We start from the raw sequence: 21919 nt of genomic DNA, 5'->3' as shown, positions 1-21919 counted from the left end.
TTTTTTTGTATAAATTAAAAAATAAAAGTATTCTTTTGTGAATTACTTTCAAATTGACTGCTTTATTAGATAGAAATCTTTCGTTTGAGTTAAGATGCGTAGTAATTTTTTCTGAATTTTAACGTCATAATCTAATTTTTTCCTTCTTAGTTTTTTGAGGAGAAAACATAACTTACTTTTTTTTTATTAGAAAAAGAATCGTCGAATAGATTCCCGAATGGTCAAGTTTTACAAAGGTATATTATCGTAATACTCAAACGTATTCAAAATCTGCTATTGTTAAATTTGATCCATTAACAATATTTTAATAAAATTAGAAATTTAAGAATGTTAATTAGACTACGATTTAAAGTTAAAAAGAATGTCAATAAAAAATAAAATTTGAAAGTAACAGTTTCTTAAGCTACGTTAATTTGTTTGACATGAATAGGCCTGTTTTTAATTTGTAATTGTCAAATATGAGCTACAGGGTAACACTTGATTTAAGTTTAGTTATCTAGAGTTAACAAATTGCGATTAAAATTAGTACAGAATATTTTGCAAACTTTTTTTTTTTGTATCAAAAAAATAGATAAATAAATAGCTATAATTTAATTGGTATTCTATTTGGCTATATTGAGAGATTATTGTAAAACTTCACTGCATATGCATCCCCTATTGTTGTTTATTTCAATTAAGTTCAAAAAATGGAAAACAAACTAGGACTAATGAAAAAGCAAACAACTTAATTTTTTATGCTAAAATTTTTTTTTTTAATGCAAAAAACTTAAATAGTAAAAACGATATTATATTTATTTCCGTATAAAAAGTTTATTATTAAACTTCGATGAATATTAAGGAACTGAATCCCCTGTTATATATTTTATGGGTCTGTTATATATATTTTTGGGTCTGATATATATTTTATCATCCGTTTGCTCGGAAAACTTTAGTTTTTATAGTGCGGCATATGGAACGTGAGTTTGGAAAACTGAAATAGTGAAAACTACATATTCTATGTGTCTCTTGTATCGAGAGATTAATATGACGCGCAAATATTAAGAGACTGCATCTCATGTTTATTTAATTTGCCTGTTAAATTTTTACCCTTTTTCTCTGGTGTCTTTTCAATCAAGTTCAAAAATATTTCGAGACAGGAAAAAAAGAAGCATTTATGGTGCAGCATATGGAACGTGAGTTTGGAAAACTGAAATAGTGAAAACTACATATTCTATGTGTCTCTTGTATCAAGAGATAAATATGACGCAAATATTAAGAGACTGCATCCCATGTTTATTTAATTTGCCTGTTAAATTTTTACCCTTTTTCTCTGGTGTCTTTCCAATCAAGTTCAAAAATATTTCGAGACAGGAAAAAAAGCATTTATGGTGCAGCATATGGAACATGAGTTTGGAAAACTGAAATAGTGAAAACTACATATTCTATGTGTCTCTTGTATCAAGAGATAAATATGACGCAAATATTAAGAGACTGCATCCCATGTTTATTTAATTTGCCTGTTAAATTTTTACCCTTTTTCTCTGGTGTCTTTTCAATCAAGTTCAAAAATATTTCGAGACAGGAAAAAAATAAGCATTTATGGTGCAGCATATGGAACATGAGTTTGGAAAACTGAAATAGTGAAAACTACATATTCTATGTGTCTCTTGTATCAAGAGATAAATATGACGCAAATATTAAGAGACTGCATCCCATGTTTATTTAATTTGCCTGTTAAATTTTTACCCTTTTTCTCTGGTGTCTTTTCAATCAAGTTCAAAAATATTTCGAGACAGGAAAAAAAGAAGCATTTATGGTGCAGCATATGGAACGTGAGTTTGGAAAACTGAAATAGTGAAAACTACATATTCTATGTGTCTCTTGTATCAAGAGATAAATATGACGCAAATATTAAGAGACTGCATCCCATGTTTATTTAATTTGCCTGTTAAATTTTTACCCTTTTTCTCTGGTGTCTTTCCAATCAAGTTCAAAAATATTTCGAGACAGGAAAAAAAGCATTTATGGTGCAGCATATGGAACATGAGTTTGGAAAACTGAAATAGTGAAAACTACATATTCTATGTGTCTCTTGTATCAAGAGATAAATATGACGCAAATATTAAGAGACTGCATCCCATGTTTATTTAATTTGCCTGTTAAATTTTTACCCTTTTTCTCTGGTGTCTTTTCAATTAAGTTCAAAAATATTTCGAGACAGGAAAAAAATAAGCATTTATGGTGCAGCATATGGAACATGAGTTTGGAAAACTGAAATAGTGAAAACTACATATTCCATTTGTCTCTTGTATCAAGAGATAAATATGACGCAAATATTAAGAGACTGCATCCCATGTTTATTTAATTTGCTTGTTAAATTTTTACCCTTTTTCTCTGATGTCTTTTCAGTCAAGTTCAAAAATGTTTCAAGGCTGAAAATATATATACATATGGGGCGACATGAACTCATTTTCCATACTCATATGGTACATGAGTATGGAAAACTGAAATTATTAGTAAGGAATTGCAGTCTCTGTTGCTTATTTAATTGGTCTGTTAAACATATCCCATTTTCTAGACCGTCTTTTCAATCAATGATAGAAAATATCATGAACTTGAAAAAAAAGAAAGGAGAAATTTATGGCGCAACATGTGGGAATATTTTTTTAACTCCATAAAAAGATATTTTCTAAATCGTTAAAAAGAAAGAAATGTTTTTCAACTCATCTCCATTTATTCTGTTCACGTAATAAAATAGAATATGTTTTTATTCTTCTTAAAAGCATGTTCTGCCTCTGTCTATAAACGTGCTCCCTTGTCGATCGATACCATTGATATTTCCTGTAGGCGCCTAATGTACGGAAACTTCCCCGCTATACACCAACCACTCCCACTGTAAAAACTCTGCATTGGGTGCGCATGTGCAGTGCAAAATCTTATCCATGATTCGACCGTCCATCCCGTTTTAGTTGTCATAAACGCAGAATGAATATTGGTTGTCAATTAATTCGATTTCAAACGTCCAAAACGTACCCAAGTGCCTTTCTATAGAGTAGATAAACATACACACCATATAAAAAAGATAAAATCTGAAGCCAAGAAGATGTACCGTCTGTGTCCAACTTCAATGTGTTCTTTCGCTGATTAAGAAATTATTCTTATGTGCTGTTGATATTTTAATTATATCCATCCTCCAGTTGTGATCTTTTTGCATCATCAGAAGTGTGCTATTTTTGTGCTGGTTGTTGTGATTCATTCGTCCCTAAGAAAACTTGCTCTCTATTTTATAACATTTAAACTCGAGCACCTTTTTTTTTGTGTGCAACTCTTCGTCCATATCACGTTTTTGCTTCTTAATATTTATTTTTCAATCCAATCCTCTTTTTAAAAAAAAGCCTACTGGTCGAATTGCCGGTTCATCGAAGGTTTTTATCTCCTACGATGTTTCAATAAGATTACGCAATCCCTCTTCTGCTTGTAGTGTTGTTTTTTCCTCTCTACTATACTCTAACAACTAGAACCATGTCTGACAGCTTAAAAGTTTATAGAATGTAAGCATTTTAAATCGTTTTATTTGCTGTATTTTTTTTTTCACTATCATATTTATTAACTCGTTTATTAAAATATTTGCTCGCCCCCACCCTTTTTTTTTTTAAATTTTCTTTTTGCTTATTTCATTAACCATGTTTTGTTTTTTAAATAAATTGTGCGAGTATGTGTTTTAATTTAAGAATTATGTTCGTTAAATTTTTTTTTAAATCGTTTTGTGGGAGTATTCTAATTTAAGGATTATACTTTATTAAATCAAATTTAAGTCCATAATTTTCTAAAAACATTTGCTTGCTCCTTCTTTTCTTTTGTTTATGTTATAAACAATGTTTTTCCATTACTTAAATTGTGTGTATGTATCTTGGCCAAAAGATATGTATTTTAATACAAGGATCAATCGTTTTTAAAGCATTTGTCCCGTTGTTTTCTAATATCATTTGATCGCTCCCTTTTTTTAGTAATATAATTAATGCTTTTTCCATTACTTTATATGTGGGATAATTCTAATTTAAGGATTATATTTATTAAATCAAATTTTCCAAAACCAAGTCCGCAATTTTCTAAAAACATTTGCTTGCTCCTTTTCTTTTGTTTATGTTATAAGCAATGTTTTTCCATTACTTAAATTGTGTGTATGTATCTTGGCCAAAAGATATGTATTTTAATACAAGGATCAATCGTTTTTAAAGCATTTGTCCCGTTGTTTTCTAATATCATTTGATCGCTCCCTTTTTTTAGTAATATAATTAATGCTTTTTCCATTACTTTATATGTGGGATAATTCTAATTTAAGGATTATATTTATAAAATCAAATTTTCCAAAACCAAGTCCGCAATTTTCTAAAAACATTTGCTTGCTCCTTTTCTTTTGTTTATGTTATAAACAACATTTTTCCATTACTTAAATTGTGTGCATGTATTTTAATTAATGAATCATATTTATTAAATTTTCCTTTAAAACCTTTGCTCACAATCCAATTATATTTTCAAAATAATTAAGTCAAAGAAGTGTCAAGTTTAAGTTTTAACTATGTTCAAAATTACGATTTTTTTTCTTTCTTTTTCGCTGTATATTTTTAGCTAATTTTTTCAAGAATTAATACTTTTTGCACACGATTATGAAAATCATTTTTCCAATAATAGTTTCTTGCATGAAATTTTTTATCATTATTTATTATTTTATTTAATAATAAAGAAATATTTGAGTTGCAATGCATAAAATTTTTGCAGCTTCATTATTCTAAATACAAAACTCCAAAATTTGGTTGAAATCTGTTTAACAATTGGACTTTTATTTTATATATTTTTTTGTAACTTAAATTACTTTTTGCTCTAATTAGCATTTTTGAGATATATCTCGCTAACAATGATTGCATCTTAATATTTGAAAATTCAATCGCAAATTATTAAACTCGATTGGCTTTTATTATTTTCTCTTCTGTATATGAATGAATTTTAGTTTATTCAAAAATAAAAAAACTATTTTTAACATCTTTTAGAAAATACTAAAGCACATTATCATTAAAATGCAGTAGCAGCCCTAACATTTAAATATAATAACGCCTCCTTAATCTTCAAGAGTTACTTATATTCTTTTTTTAGCATTTTATTTAAAAAAAGTTTTCTTCATCAATGTAATAAATATGAAACTGCTAAATTATAATTATATTTATAATACCTTAGAATACAATATTGTGTTACTTATATTTTCTTTTATATAAATTATAAAAATTATACTCAAAACAGTAATATATTTCTGCATTTTCATTGTTTTTAAGATTCTTGAAGAAAAAAAGAAAGAGAAGTGCGAAAGTCTTATAAGTTTCTGATTGCAAATTAATAATAATAATAAGCACAACATGCAATTGTAATAATCTCAAATTATGTTCACTGGAAAAAATTTCTACTTCAACTTTAATTTTCTTCTTTAAAATTAAACTGTGTATCAAAAGAAGAAATTCCACTACATTTTATTATCTTAATAAATTTCTGACAATTTGTTTTCCTTTTGTGACTTATTGTTTCACAATATATGCCCTCTATATATTGTACTATAGGTACTGTATGCTTTTATTTAATGATTTAATCTAAATATGGTTTAAGACTTAGTTTTAACTCTTTTATTTTAAGTGTTTTTAATCTCATTTTGACTTAATTTTTAACAGCTAGTATTCATTTCAGCAATTGTTAAACCTGTCATCTCTTTGCATAACATCAATTTTGTTGAAAACAAAGGATGTATTGACATTTTTAAACTAATCTTTATGCACTACAGAATCATTTAAAATAGTTTTTATCGGGGTTGGGATTTTAGACGTCCTAATCTGGTTTTGGACTTATTGGATTTTACTGTTCTAAACTAATCCTACACTGTCGAAAACCTTCTACATTGGCAGGGTTGCCACACCCCAGGGAAAACCTGGAAAATACAGGTAATTTAAAAATCACCTAAAATGACAGGGAAAACGCAGGGAATTTTGATTTTTTCTTTTCAAACTGGGAAAATACAGGGAATTTTGTTTTTTATTTTTGTCTTTTAAAAAATGGGGACCACTCAAAGCTATGGGATATTTCAGCTATACTAAACTATTTCATTTACTAAAACATTAAGTTCAGCTGTTTTTCTGGCGATTAAAACTGATAAATATAGTTAGCCCAATATATCTCACACAAGAGCGCAGTAATTGTTGTTTCCTCTTAATATATTGTGTATAGTATGTACAGGAAAAACACAGGGATTTTTTTTTTTTTTTTCTTTCAGATTTGGGTAGCAACCCTGATTGGTAAGAGGTAAAAATTCTATATGTGTAACTATTGTACGTATAATAATTACATATACCAATAAATATTTGATGTTTTTTATAGAATTGGCTTTAACTTATTGAAGGAAAATAATATAATGTAATAAGAAAAGATTTATAACTTTTGAAGCTCCATAATTCACTGAACAACAAAAGTGAAATACCTTATCCCTTATATAAATATAAATAAATGCGCTTTTAATACTGATAAATTGTTTTTTTTTTTTTTTTTTATTTTGCTTTTTTTTTTTTTTTTTTTTTGCATAAGGATAAATAAATGCTATATTAAAAATAATAATTAAATTTTTATTTTTCACTGTATTTATTTTTTTTTTTTAAATTGTGACTTAATTTGAATAAAGTGGTTTTGGGCAGGATGGTTTAAACCATGGATTAATCCATTCTGTCCTGCCTATTCTGATTTTTTATATTTACTGAAAATTAATTAGATTTTTTTATGTAAAAACTAATACCTCGATGTTTTATTTTTTCAGAAAAAAGATCGAAAATATCGGCAAGATGACGCAGATGACTCAAGAAGAAATAATTACCAATACAAAAACTGTAATCCAAGGTTTAGAAGCTTTAAAAAATGAACATAATTCAATTCTCAATGGCCTTATGACATCCTTAAGTGCTGTTAAATTAGAAAAACCTAATGACAGCAATGTGATTGAAGAGAAAACAACCATCATAAAGAAAACCTTAGATTCTATTGAACTGGGCCTTGGTGAAGCTCAGGTAAATAATATTTGGATTGCTTCTTCTTGCATTGTAACTAATTCATTCCCACTCCCCTGGGCACATGGCAGGGTTACTAAAAACCCGGGTTTTTCCAGAAAAATCCAACCCGGGTGGGTTTTATTGGGCTTTTCGGGGTTTTTTTTTTTTCAAAAGAGAGGACAGGGATAAGTACCTTATTTTAAAAAAGCTTATATTAATATTAATAATTAAGTTTAATTTTATGGATTGACTTAACATATAGGTAATTAAAGTGTATTTTCTAATTAATACAAATAAATTTGATGCAAAAGTTTGAAAAAAGTTTCTTCTGACATTACAAAATATTATATGTATTCACATACATCACACATTTGAAACTTATTTTAACACTAGATTGCTTTTTTATTTATATTTTAATCTTAAAAAATATTTCAGAAAATCTTTTTTTCCTTCATAGAAAGCGAATCAAAGGCACTGACTAATCTCACCAAGGTGACTCTCCACATAGTTTTTCTTTTCAGATTGTTGTTAATTTCTTCACCTTAAGTTTATTTCTTAGGCTAGACTACATATATATTTCAAAAGAATAGCTCTTTAATATAATAGCAGAGATGCCAACTGCTCCAGACGCACTATAATAATTTAAAAGACCTTAAACAACTACATACCAAAATTTTGAAAATATTTGACTCATTTTGTTTACTTTTTAAATGGTGTCACATGTATTGAATGTGAAAAAGTGGCGAATTATATAAGCTTTTGAATTATTTAGAAATAGTGGTGGATAAAAACCTAATAAAGTGAAATTATCAAACTGAGATTCACACATTAATAAACTATCACTCAAAAATATTTATTTACTGTCCGGAGCAAGTTGGCATCTCTGTAACAGGTTAAGAAATAAACATCTCTGTAACTGAATAGAAAAACCTAGTAAAACACTTTAGGGTAGGTTTTACTGGGTTGGTGGGTTTTTTGCAACCCTGGGCACAAAGGTCCCTTTCTTGTTTGGGAAAAAGTGATTCCTTTAATATTTTCACAGCTATTTATCAATAGCTGTGAAAATATTATTGTAAATTATGATTCCTGTAAAATTCCTTCTCTCTGTAAAATAATTGACCCCCTAAATTATCAATGCCAACATTCTGGTACTTTTTAGTAAACCGAATAGTCAAGCAAAAAATTAGGTACTTAACATTACCTTTTGATCTAATGATTACTTTTGCAAACATTTAATTTTCTGAGTTCTTATAATTTTGTGCAGTTAGCTACTGATATATTTGTATATTATGCCTCTTATTCTAAATTTTTTTTTTCAATGGACGTTTTTAAAATAATTTCTGGAATGGAAAAAAAAGCACACAGTGGAGAGAAAAAACAAATCTAAAGAATCTTAAACAGTCTATTAGTTAATTTTTAATGATAATTTTATTAATTATCAAGTAGCTTGAATTTCAATACTATACATGAGTAAAGAGTACAAAAAATATCTTAAAAAAACCTCAGCTTCTTTTTTTTAATTTGATACACAAAGACTTATTTTTCGGTTAAAAGTTGCTGAGTTGAAACTGTTAGGAAATAATTTGAAAGTTGTGTGAAAGCTAATTTTAGCAAACTTATTTTCAGAGATAGTGCCAAAGAATGATTTGAGTATAATTTAATGTGAGAGGACTTCTGTGTCATGCAAAATAAAGTTCTCAACCATGACAAATATCAGGGAAAAAAATTATCTTGTTATGTCAATACAAAGATAAAATTGCGTCTTCACATTTCTCTGTCTGAAGTTAATTATTGTAATTGAAAAAAATCATAAAAATAAGTCTCTCAATCTTAATAAATACCGAATAAACTAAAGTTAAACTGTTCTACCAGTCTCTTAGCTCTGGTTCTGCTGATTGGAGCTTCAAATATTATGCAGTTTGAAAAGTAGCAAATAGGTGGCACTATTTTCCTAAAATCATGTGCAAGTGATTAGTTCAAGAAATAGCCCTATAAAAATGATACAGCCCAGTGATCCTATCTGAACCCTTGTAATATGTGAGTTTTCTTATAAATGGCTTTCAACAAGAACGAGTAACTTACAAAGTGATTTCAAAGCCCCGTGTGTCAGTAAGTTACCAATTATACTGTAATTATTTATACCAATACGTTACATCTGTCAGTTTGTAATGTGGTGGTATGCTTTCAGTATATTATTGCATTATTAGGTGTACACATAGAGCGCACAGGCATGTAGTCATGGTGCATAGCATTTTTAAAGGTGCTTATTTTAAATTTTTGTTATTTAAAAGCCCTTAAAGGTGCTTCTTTCATTGGGTGTTCTTAAAAAGTGCTTAATTTTCCCTTTTCACATTCTTCTATTCAGCATGCTTTTCACATTGTTCTATTCAGCGTTTTCACAGTTCATTTCGGCTTACTGTTGGTCCATAGCATGTGAAAGCACCAATCATTTGACATGTTTGATGATATAGTATCGAGTCCACATGTGCATCTACTGAGCTGGGTTCGTTGAGATTATTGCCTTGTCATGTGCAACTCTGCTGCATTTTGCAAGATATTCTCAATTTCAGGCTTCATTTTCCACCCTCTGATATCTAACCGAAAAATCTCTTGATTATTTTATAATGGCTAATATAATCAAAAAAAAGAGTTCTTTGTCAGAAACTAGTTATTTTATCATGGTCATGTAGAGTCTTTGAAAATTCTATTGCATTTTGTTAATGTCTATAGTGCTTAAAAATATTTTTTGGGGGCTTAAAAAGTAGTACTTAAAAGGTACTTAATTTTTGTTTAAAGATTTGGCTATGCACCCTGCCTGTACCGATGAAATTCAAACAATGTTTTCGCTACGTAAATCTCAATCGGAATCTATATGACATAAATTTGGAAGTTTCATTCTGATTTTCAGATTTCTTCCTTATTCAGAACTCCAGCTTTAAGTCTTTCCCTAAACTTTTCACTTTAACCATCCCTGCGAATCTTAATTCTTTGCGTATTTAATTTATTTTTCTTAATTGTTTGAAGGTTATGATGGCCCTTGCTAACCACCTCCAAACAGTGGAAGCTGAAAAACAAAAATTGAAAGCGCAGGTTCGTCGCCTCTGCCAAGAAAATGCCTGGCTGAGAGATGAGTTAGCTAACACACAGCAGAAACTACAGGCTTCAGAGCAGCAAGTGGTTCAGCTAGAAGAAGATAAAAAACAACTGGAATTTATGAATTCACTTAAGAAATATGACAGCGAAACGGTATGTATTCAAGTATGTGCTTTTTCATCTATATCGTTAACTATTATCTTTTTTAAATTCTTTTTTTTTTGCAATGTGTATTTATTTTATTTATTTCTATTTTATCTAGGGTAATGAAGAGAGCGTATCTGAAAAGAAACCGGACAGTGAAGAACCTCTAAACTTAGGATTTCCTGAAGATGACGATGACAGTGCTCATCATGAAGGTATTTTTTTTTTTTTTTAATTTAGTTTATCTCCTTTTTTTAGTTGATTGTATTTTTCAATTTCTGCTATTAGTTCACACTCTCCCTATATCTTGTTCAAATTTTTAATCGTTAATAAAATATTTTTTATTTATCCTCTCAAGTTCAAATACAGTTTTTTTCAAATATTCGTTAGTATTATATGGGAAAATATTTAATTATTTAATAAAAAGTATCTAAAATAAAATGTTTCTTTGTTGACCTAAGTAGGAATTAACTTTTAAAAAAGAATTGTTTTTCTATATTTAGCATGTTTTAAATCTTAAAACTAATCAAAATTATTAAATAAAAAATTAGATCTTCAATGATTTGAATGGATTTGGTAAGGATTTTGGACCCCTTTTATTTGTTCTTGTCCTCAGTTTAATAAAGCTATTGTGGTTCTTAATGCTTTTTTAAGAATTAGGGTTTTTTCATGATAAATGTTTAAAAATGCTTATTGTTATTATCCTGCCTAATACTATAAAGAAAAAAAGGAGCAAATGAAAAAGAAAATATTATAAGAATATTTTTATTAATTTAAAGAAGTAAAGATGTAAGAGAAAAAAAAAAATTCTGGTAAGGGGAAATACACTTGCATGCACTTGTTTAATACTTGAACAACAAATATAGCTCTTATTTTTATTTGTTTTGAATAATAATTTAAATATTATTAAATCAAGAACTTTTTTATGAGTTTTTTTTTCTAAAATTCCTAAATTTTGACAGATTTTTTTTAATTTTGTTTAATTGTGTTGGAAAAATGTGAAAAAATTAATCGCATTCATTTTTATTATTATCTATATTTGTTTCAATAGAATGGAATAAAATCAGATAGATTTAGTCATTAGAAAACTGTTATGTAAGAATCAGATATATTATTTAAAAATTACTGTACTTTGCAATGAATTTTATTATATATAGTCCAACCCTGCTATAGTGAACTTTTAAGGGACCAAATGATTGGCTCACTATAACCGGAACTTCACTATATCCGTTCCGCAAGCAATTTTTACTAATGGTTCCAAACTGCCCCCTTTTATTACACATTTAAATATATGACCAATGAAAATTAAACAAAAATAAATGACTGAAAAAGTCATACGTAGTAACAAAAATATGTTAACTTTTGTTTTTTATTACTTTTCGTCTTGCGTACAAAAGAAATTAGTAATCTTTAGCCGATGAGCAATCTTCAACATTAGATGTGGAAACACTTCCCGACTATCCGATAATTTTTCCTGAATTTATGTTATTCCGCTGTTTAAAGCCAGCAATTCCAGAACATAAAAGTAGTCTCAACAAATCACTTAGCAAATTCATCGACTTTGACGTGAAGCATTTATCCAGATACAGGAAGGTTGCGGCTTCTTTGAATGCTGAACCAATTCAATGATGAAGCAAACTAGGAAAATTTATTTTGAAGTTGAAGTTTCAAAATTATTACGAATATGTATTATAAATGAAGAAAATAAATCAGTCAAAGACAGAAAAAATTTCATAATATCCAAATTCCTCTCTCTTTTTTTTGTTCACTATATCCACACAAAAATAACATATGCGGGTAGCAAGGCACGGGAGCAAACATTTTGTTCACTATATCTGGGAGTTCACTATAAATCGTGTTCATTATAGTGGGGTTAGACTGTATAACTATATTTTCATTCTGTACATAGATTTCTTGGCATTATTTGTGATTAGAATCTCAGTTACTTTTTTTTAAATCCTTTTAGCTCTCTCCCCTACACCATCTACTCAAATGTCAGTGTCAGCTAATGCAGGTTACGAGATCCCTGCTCGTTTGCGTACCCTACATAATCTCGTTATACAATATGCATCGCAGGGACGCTATGAAGTAGCTGTACCTCTTTGTAAGCAGGCCCTTGAAGATCTGGAAAAAACTAGCGGTCACGACCATCCGGATGTGGCAACGATGCTTAATATTCTGGCCTTAGTCTACAGGTCATTTTTGTTTTCTATTCAATAATAGTTATTTTATATATTATGTCCTCTTAATAGATCTTTGTTTTAGAAAATACGTTTTGAAAAGTGTTAAATACAGGATATCTGCACACCTGGAAAGTTATGGATTTCGGTATTGAACGAAATTTGCCATGAAATTTCATGATTTTAAATATTTTTTAAAAAAAATTGTGGAAAGTCATGGATTTAGGTTCCCAAAAAATTTAATTTTTAAAATGGAATTTACCCGCCCCCTCCCAGTGTTCTGATGTTCCAAATAACTAAATTTGTATCAAAATCACCACTCACAGTCATATTTTATTAAAATATAAAATGTTTTTATCCTGTTCTTTAAAAATTGTGGTCTTCTCGAATTTCTAGAGCGAATTATCTTTTAAACTTCTGTGATTTCAGAATTTATTATTTTATTTTATCAATTTAAAATTCTAATTTAGGCTTTTTATATTACACTTACTTTAAAGAAAAAATAAAGCAGCTTTAAATGACTACATATATCTGACAGTATTTAATTATTTGCTTTTGTATTTTTTTCAGCTATTTTTATTGCTTCAACTCTTTCTTTACTGTGTTTTTTAAGTTTAAAATCAATAAATATGAAAATTCAGAGTATAACAGTTTTGGTTATACCTATCTTTTCAATTAATGTTGTTATAATCCTTTTTTTTTTAAAATTTATTGTTATATTTTTGTGGAGAAAATCGGAACTTCGGTAAGTCGTGGAATCTAAAATGTAGCAGATACCCTGTAAATACTTTCTTTTTGTTTGCCTCTTCTATAAATCCACCTTCTTTTTCTTAGTAAAATATGGAATTCAATATTGGAATAACAAGCATCAAAGACTAGTTTAAAAAAAAAAATCATAAGTCTATTGATGGTAAATAAGGATAGAAAAGGAAGATAAAGGCTTTTTAACATTAAATTTTATACTCAATCCATTGTTTCACTGACAGCTGTTCCTGTGTTTATATTTTTATTATTAAATGGTGTCAGTCATATGCTTTATTTATTTATTAATTTATTTATTTCAATGAACTCTCAAATTTATGAAAACAATAAAAAGACTTGAAGTAAGTATAGTACTTAGTTTCATTGCGGGCATTAATTTTTTTCAATATGTTTTGAATTACATTTGAGATTTCTCATGTAATTTGTCATCAAAAGTTTTTTATTTAAAAAACTTTTAAAGCTTTAATTCTCCATTGCAGAATTGCGGCAAAATTGTTGCAGAACGTTAGAATTTTTGCAGAAAGATTTTTCATTTGGAAAGGAAAAAATTTTGGTTTTCTTTTCTGCATAATTTTTTGAAAAATGATTTTTGTTTTCTGTGGAATTTTTTTTCCAAAGGTGTCTTTCTTGCACATCAGAGAGGAGAAAAATAACCCTGATTTTTCTATTTTTATTTGGGATTTAAAAAAAGTCCATAATGACTGGCTTCAGCTAGAATATAAAATGAGAAATTCAAAAATCACGAAAATTTGAAAGATGGTAAGATAGTTTGCTCTAGAAATAGTGTTCTTTCTTTCATTACAAAAATGAGAATTTTCTTTTTATGTGATATCTAAAATGACTTATTAATAGAATAAATTTCTAAATTAATTGACAGTTCTTTTTTCATAAAAAAAAAACTTTGATATTTTTTTTTATAGAAATGATGTTGTAAATATCTTTTTATGTGGAAATATAAAAAAAACTGATATAAGAAGTTTATTCATATTTCCTTCTCTAGGGTTTAATGTAAACTGCCCATTATGTAATTTCAATTTTTATATATTTTATTCATTTATATAGGGACCAAAATAAGTATAAAGAAGCTGCAAACTTGTTGAATGATGCTCTTGGAATTAGAGAAAAAACATTGGGAGAAAATCATCCTGCTGTAAGTAACATCATTGTTAAACTTTCTTTTTTATGATTTAATACTGCAAGTTGACTTTTGTTACGACTCTTTCCTATTTTTGCATTTATGCTTTAATTTTTAAAGTTCTTCTTTTATCCTTATGATAAATCATTTTGCAGGGTTATCTTAACTGCTCCCCTTACCAATTTTTTGGAGGGGAAAAAAATCAAAATTTTTTTTTATTTCATTAATAAAAACAAGGGACTAAAACATGATTTTATATATATATATATATATATATATATATATATATATATATATATATATATATATATATATATTATATATATATATCTTGGCGAACAAAAAACAAGGGGCGCGCTCAAATGATCAGAAAGTCGGGTCCACAATCGTGGTTGCCGGGAGAAAAGTGTTGCTCCAAGCAGACTCCTCAATTCTGCTTTTAACATGTAAAGTCTATGGCGGGCTTGTCATACTTTGAATTGATTTTTCTTGTTCAAGAATCAGAGTGATCAATTAAAAAAAAATACTAATAATTTTTTCAATCTTTCCTATCCACGAAAATGTAGGTTAATTTTTTTAATCTTTATTACTTTTTGTAATATTGCCTTTGAAACACAAGTCACTTTCTACCTTTGAGTAAGGGAGGAAGGCAACTTCCACCCCCAAGTTCACTAATCTTCTCGGTGGGAGGTCTTGCTCCCTTTTGAAAATCTTTTTCTCTCTCTGTCCTCCTGAAGAACTGATATGGGGAACGCTTTAAAAACCGATAGCTTTCTTTTTAGTTATAAGCTTGTAATTTATTATGAAAATTATATTTGCTCATAATTCGCTCATTCTATATACATTTTATTTATTTAGTAGTAATAATTTTCTTGTTTTTATTTATTTTGAGAATGGAATTTATTTTTTAAATACATGATTCCCCTTTTTTTAAACTTTGTTTCTTGTTTTTTAGAGATGTTTCAGAATTAAAAAAATTAGCTGCTGAATAAAGTGAGATTAATTAAAATCGAATAAATGACGTAAAGATCATCCAATATACTCTCTGTCCTCCTGAAGAACTGATATGGGGAACGCTTTAAAAACCGATAGCTTTCTTTTTAGTTATAAGCTTGTAATTTATTATGAAAATTATATTTGCTCATAATTCGCTCATTCTATATACATTTTATTTATTTAGTAGTAATAATTTTCTTGTTTTTATTTATTTTGAGAATGGAATTTATTTTTTAAATACATGATTCCCCTTTTTTTAAACTTTGTTTCTTGTTTTTTAGAGATGTTTCAGAATTAAAAAAATTAGCTGCTGAATAAAGTGAGATTAATTAAAATCGAATAAATGACGTAAAGATCATCCAATATACTATAAAGCATCACAAAACTGCAGTTTTCCTTTTTTTTTAAAAAATATATCGTACACTCATTTGTAGGTTTAAAAAAACATTTACATTAAAAAAATTTAAAAGGTTCCAATTTTTTCATTCCGTAAATAGTTTTAATTACTCCCATAGCTGGGATAGTATGTTTTTTCACGGTAAGGGAAAAAAATAGCTAGTACACAAGACCACGCATCATCCAAACATGAACAAGCACTTAACCCTGTTTTTAGTGCTTTAATGTAAATACACAAGAACACTAAAGTATTATGAAATTTTCATTTTAATCAGCAAATGAAGAAAAATATGAAAATACACGCATGTATTGTAAAATTCTTTTTTAAAAAAAGGAAGTAAAAGAACATTAGTGGTCATAATTAATATTCACGAGAGAAAAATACAAACGATATCAAAATATAATGAATCGATGCTTAGGAACGCAACACTGAAAATATTGAAACCAGTTTGATTGCCAGATGAAATAGAAAGATTGAGAAATGTGATTATTATAAACACCACGAAATTTCATCACGATAAATTAAAAAATAAAAATAAGCTGTAATACTTAGAGTTAAGCTACTCTTTGTTACTTCAGATAGTCAAACTGGTTTTGATGTTTTCAGACCTGATTCCTTAGTTGATTCCCTGATCTGTAGTTCCTAATTAATACACTTTTTAAAACTTTTTTTCGCAATATTCTAAAAATATATATTAAGAGTAGTAATTATGCAATATCTTATGTATTTAATAACGAGAAATTTTTGGAATTCATATTAAAAGTGTATAATGTAATTTTTATTCATAACTTTTTGCTAGAACAAAGTATGTAATCAATGTGTTATTTTAATTTCTCTTCCCTGACCCTCTTTTGCCATTCATGGAGAAGAGTTTTAGTAGAAATTTCTATACTGCAAACTTTAATTAGTGTAATTATAGTTAATTAAAATATAAGAAAACTAACCGTCATTAGCATTACATAAAGAGGAAAAACACGAAAACCTCCCAGGGTTAGCCAGCATGCCATCTATATGAATATATCTCCTAGATAACCATAATTTTCTGTATTTTTGTATTTGATAAAATTTTGTGAAGTAAACTTGTCTCAATCTGTTGTTATGTTGTAAGTTTTAATCAAAACCAATAAATGCCTTTTCTTTCAAAAATTTCGTTATCGTACTTTTTATAAATTAATTTCGATTATTTTGATAAATCTTTATATTAATTACAGTGAGCAGTCTCACAAATCTATGTACTAAAATGTAAAATAACATAGAATTGTTTTATTTTGTTGTTTTTAATGATCCATCGAAATGATCTATTAGAAAAATTAATTTAAACTGTCACTTCAGCTTATTAGTCGAAAATGTTATAATTTATTTTTACGACAGAAATAATGGTATTTTTTTATGAATCCTCATAACTGAAATGAAAGAGTTACATCAATTTTCTTATAATATTACTTCTACGTTTAGAAAATTATAAAGCTTATCAAAGATAGTTTTTAAGGAATTTCTTAGAAATAAGTTATACTTTTGTAAGTTATTTATTTGTCCTTTTATTTACGACATTTACAAATAAAATGCGTTCATTACCCCCTTTTACCATTATTCTTTGTTATTAGGGTTATAATAATTTAATTAAAAATGAAGTTCCTTTATTATATAAAGTAATCACAAGATATTACTTGATAAAAATTATTTGATAAAATATAAATACCTTTTAACAAGCAAAAGCTGATAAATAAAATATATTCACTTTTTAATAAGTTATATTTTCCTTTATTCCTTTAAAATAAACTTCATATAAAACTGCGCTCTCAAAATATGCAGTTTAATAAATTTATACTAAATAACTGCTTTAGATCAATAAGGAATTTCTTTTGTATTATTGTTAAATAATATCTCTGGCGATAAGTTTTTAAAGTAACTATAACTGAGAAGAAATAATGTAAGTAAAAATGATGAATATGAGTTTGTGGGCGAAGTTTTAAATGTATCCGAGCTAAATTATTTGAATAAGTTAAGTGATATAATCGGAAACTAGATCTGTCTTAATATGATTTAAAATTTTGTGATAATTAAATCGAATAATTTTCAATTTTGATGTTTCAATTTGTTTGTGACAAATAACCCCGGTGTTTATTTTTTAAGATCGAATCATAATTCCAGTTCGGAGTTATTTGTACAATAATAATTATAGTTAGCAAAAGTAATAATTAAAATGAAGTGAGTTTTTAGTGAAGGTTAATTTAGTTTTTTCAAATTGCGAAATTCAAATATTTAAGTCTAAATCAAATTTACATAGTAAGCAACCATATTTGCTTAAACAATGGATTAAATGTTAACATAGTTTTTTAAAGTGGTAGAATTTAATTAGTTTCAAAACGGTGTAACAATCTTTAAAAAAAATAATTAAAATTAAAAAAAGATTGTGAAAAATATTTGTATTTGAATTGTAATTGAAAGAAGAAAATTAAATACGTAATAAAAAAATAAAATCTTGAACTCAAGGTTTTACTTTAACATAAAAAGTTTTAAAAATTAGCAAATCAATTTTAAAAAAATTAACAAACTTTATTTGATCTATAGAGAAAATATAAATTTATTTTTAATGTAGTTACTTTATATGAATTACTTTCATATGACTACATAGTAAAATTTTATAAATTTAAATACTCTGGTTATTATTAGTTCTCTAAATAATCAAATCAAAATAATAAACAATTCAAGATATAATTAGAAAAAGTGCATGTTAAATAAAATAATAAAACTATTTTGAAAATAAATAAAGTCGTTTTAGAGTTAAAAAAAATATTTTTTAAGTTTTTCTTAGAAAGAGAAAAAGCATAATATAAGATGAAGAGTGAGTTTCTTCTGATATCTTCTGAAAGCTAGTTGACCCCCGCAGGTTGCAATCCCCCTTCTGCGACAGTAATTAGTCGATTAGTTTCGGGTTACACCTTAGAGGAGATATCACGCACCCCCACAAAAAATGTAGGGGAGACAGTAGAACGGGTTTTGGAGGTGCAATATATTTCGTCCCTTTTCGAACCTATCCTTACTGAAGGTTAGAATTGAAATGAAAAGGCCTCTTTAGGTATTCTTTGGCCAAGATATATATATATATATATATATATATATATATATATATATATATATATATATACTATATTTTTATGTGTAAAAATCAATTAATTTAGCATCAATTTATTGTCCTGAGTTATATCTTACAAATGAGAAAAGTTAAATATTAGTTCTTATCTGATAGTTTTTAAAATAAGGGACAACACAAAAATGATAGTTTCCAAATGCCAGTGAAGTGATACACTATTTTTTTCCCCCTATGTAAATTAAGCAACCATCGTATATACAATCCCATAAGCGGAAAGTGCCTAAAACTGTGACGTACATCGCAGAACAAACGAAGTCCTGCAGAACAAATTGTATCTTGAATAAAAATCTCTTTAGCTTTGACCTCTTGCTGTTTCCCAGGAATGATGTTTCTTTAGAAGAGGAACATTTGACACCCTGCACAAATTTCAGCACATTTATCTCCCTTATCTTTGCCATTCTGAGGAGGAAATTAGTGAATTAGCTTTTGGCTGCAACATTTTTATAAAATGGGTGTATCAGTTTTTAGCAGACAGCAGGAGAAATTGATCACCATTTTTATCAAGAGAGCTTCTAAAGCAAGCCGTAAAAGAATTAAATTCCGAGATTTCCAACTTCTTAAAGTTTATGACTTTTATATTTTCCATTCCCATTTCAGAAGAAGTTGTTGGCACAACAGACCAGCAAATGTTTGTGTTTGAAAATGGTGCACCATCTGGGTACTTGTCCCTTCGAAACATTATTATTATGGCAGCCCTTATTTTAATGTTCAGACCTTCATATTATAGGCATTTTATTAATAATTCATCATCATCATTAACAAAATTTTGTACTTCAAAAGTGATTGAAAAAGTAACAAATCAAGAATGTTTGCCTTGGTTTAAAAAATAATGTAGTGTATCTGTGTATGATCCTGTATTTTAATAAATGAAAATATAGTATTTTAACATAAAGTTGAAGTTTTTTTTTTTTTTTTGCTGTGAAATGCTTGCAGAACATTTGTATAAATTAATAAGTCCTGTTGCAGAACATTTGAAAATATTCTGCTTATGGGTATACAATCATACAAAATATGTGTACAGTCCCACAATCCAACAGCAAAATTTCCACACAAAGCTTGACAAACTTCCAATCACTGCAGATAATTATTATTTTTTTCTTTTGCTTCCGGACAAGTAAAAGCAAAACGTAATGACAAATTCTGCTATTTTTCTGCTTTCTCAGGATAATTAATATTTGCAATATAAACATATCCGAGTGAATTCAGGATAATCAGGAAAGTGTTTAAACAGCAAAATAAAAATCATGAAACAATTCCTCAAATCTACTGTTGACTGAATAAATTATAATTAAAGTATTTACAAGTGTAAATTATCTATGAAATCATAGATAACATTTGTAGAAAAAATTCACTATTATGTGTCATTAATGTGACAGATTTAAGAATGAAAACAATATGTAATTGTTGTACCAAATAAACTTTGATTTTTTTTTTAATAGGTTGCAGCAACTTTAAATAACTTAGCAGTGCTCTACGGTAAAAGAGGGAAATATCGTGAAGCTGAACCATTGTGCAAAAGGGCATTGGAGATAAGGGAAAGAGTAAGCTTTGTTTTATATCTTTGTATTAAAATATTATTTCCAAAACTGTTATGATAGAATTTGTTTTGAAAAAAAAACTATTTTTTTAATAATATGGTAAACCATTGCGTTTAAAAGATCTATAACAGGGTAGCCGCTCCACAGGGAAAACCTGGAAAATACAGGGAATTTAAAAAATCAACTAAAATGCAGTACATTTTGATTTTTTTTCTTTACAAATCAGGAAAATTCAGGGAATTTTGTTTATTTTTGTCTCTTAAAAAATGGTGTTTACTCAAAGTGTGACCTATGGGATATTTAACCATGATATTTCAGCTATACTTATTTACTATAGCATTATTTAAGTATGTTCAGCTGTTTTTCCTGCAATTAAAACTAATAAATAAAGTTAGCCCAATATAGCTCACACAAGAGCACAATGACTGTTGCTTCCTCTTAATATAGTGTGCATAATATGTACAGGGAAAACACACAGATTTTTTATTATTTAGATTTGATTGGGCAACCTGTATAATAAATTCGAAACCGGTAGAGTTTAGTACCAGTTGCTTTTAAAGCTTACTTTAGATAAAAAAAATTTATTTTGTGCAATGTCCAATAGTTCTATAAATTGAATTTAGTAATTAAAAAATTTCTTTTTGGTGTAAATTTGCCACAGTGTGTAACTCAACTTTAAATGTTTTTACTTTAAAATGTTTGTTTTTGTGTATTTGTCAATCACAGTTGCACAAATAGTTTTTTCCTCTAAATTACAACAAAGTTGGGAGGAAAAAAATTCGTGCATACTTAATTATTTGATATATTGCAATCAGTATATGTCCTGTATCAATAGCCATGTTGAAGTCGGCTCCCCATTTTTTATTTAAATATGAAAGTTTTAGTCTACTAGTAAATAAAAAATACAGTAACAAAAAATTGATATAGGAAAACTTCACCAGAAACTTCTGTTATGTGAATTACCAATTTATATTTTCAAATTCTGTATGCATTTTGCCATTTATATGAAATAATGACAGAAATGTTACTTATTGATCACATAACTTTAAACACTTTCAGAAAAATTACTAGTCTCATGCCTGTTAGATTAACAAGTTGATCTATGGTATAACATTATGATCATTAATTATATTATATCATAGATCAACTTAACATTAGTGGTAACATAAATCTAAGGTTAACAGGGTTCCCACGGTCCTTAAAAGTCCTTAAAAAATGCTTAATTCTTATTTTGGAAAATATGGGCCCTTAAAAGTACTTAATTTTGGTACAAGGTTTTTAAAAGTGCTTAATTTTTCAGCATCACTGTAGTTGACAGGTACAATTTTTCAGTCTTGTAAAAATATTTAAAACAAAAAGCTGTTCTTTTATCACCTCCAATTTGACCATGCATCGAGAGTAGAGCATTTTAGAGAGACTAGAAGGAATGTGTGTGAGGGAGCTACGGGCAAGAAAACATGTCCTTTCG

The 21919-nt window shown here is 27.8% G+C and overlaps 1 protein-coding gene across 12 annotated transcripts in view; it reads left to right on the top strand.

The window, feature by feature from the left end:
- Klc (kinesin light chain) overlaps positions 1-21919 on the top strand; it is a 101263-nt gene that overhangs the window by 32932 nt on the left and 46412 nt on the right. For 6 of the 12 annotated variants that reach the window (XR_015433295.1, XM_087161930.1, XM_087161933.1 and 3 more), the window contains exons 2-7: positions 6824-7070; positions 10077-10310; positions 10408-10504; positions 12256-12484; positions 14294-14381; positions 20353-20454. Coding sequence is in view for 11 of the 12 variants with exons in the window: in XM_087161930.1 (XP_087018056.1) it covers positions 6824-7070; positions 10077-10310; positions 10408-10504; positions 12256-12484; positions 14294-14381; positions 20353-20454 (997 nt within the window). In the remaining variant the exon portion in view is untranslated. Of the gene's footprint in view, positions 1-2896; positions 3531-6823; positions 7071-10076; positions 10311-10407; positions 10505-12255; positions 12485-14293; positions 14382-20352; positions 20455-21919 lie in introns of those variants that run through there. The other 6 variants (XM_087161932.1, XM_087161934.1, XM_087161929.1 and 3 more) reach the window with 3 other exon arrangements.

The sequence above is a fragment of the Parasteatoda tepidariorum genome, chromosome 4 (genome assembly GCF_982258835.1).
Source record: "Parasteatoda tepidariorum strain Cologne lab strain chromosome 4, Ptep-v5.0, whole genome shotgun sequence".
NCBI lineage: Eukaryota > Metazoa > Arthropoda > Arachnida > Araneae > Theridiidae > Parasteatoda > Parasteatoda tepidariorum.
This window is presented reverse-complemented; position numbering and strand designations above follow the sequence as displayed.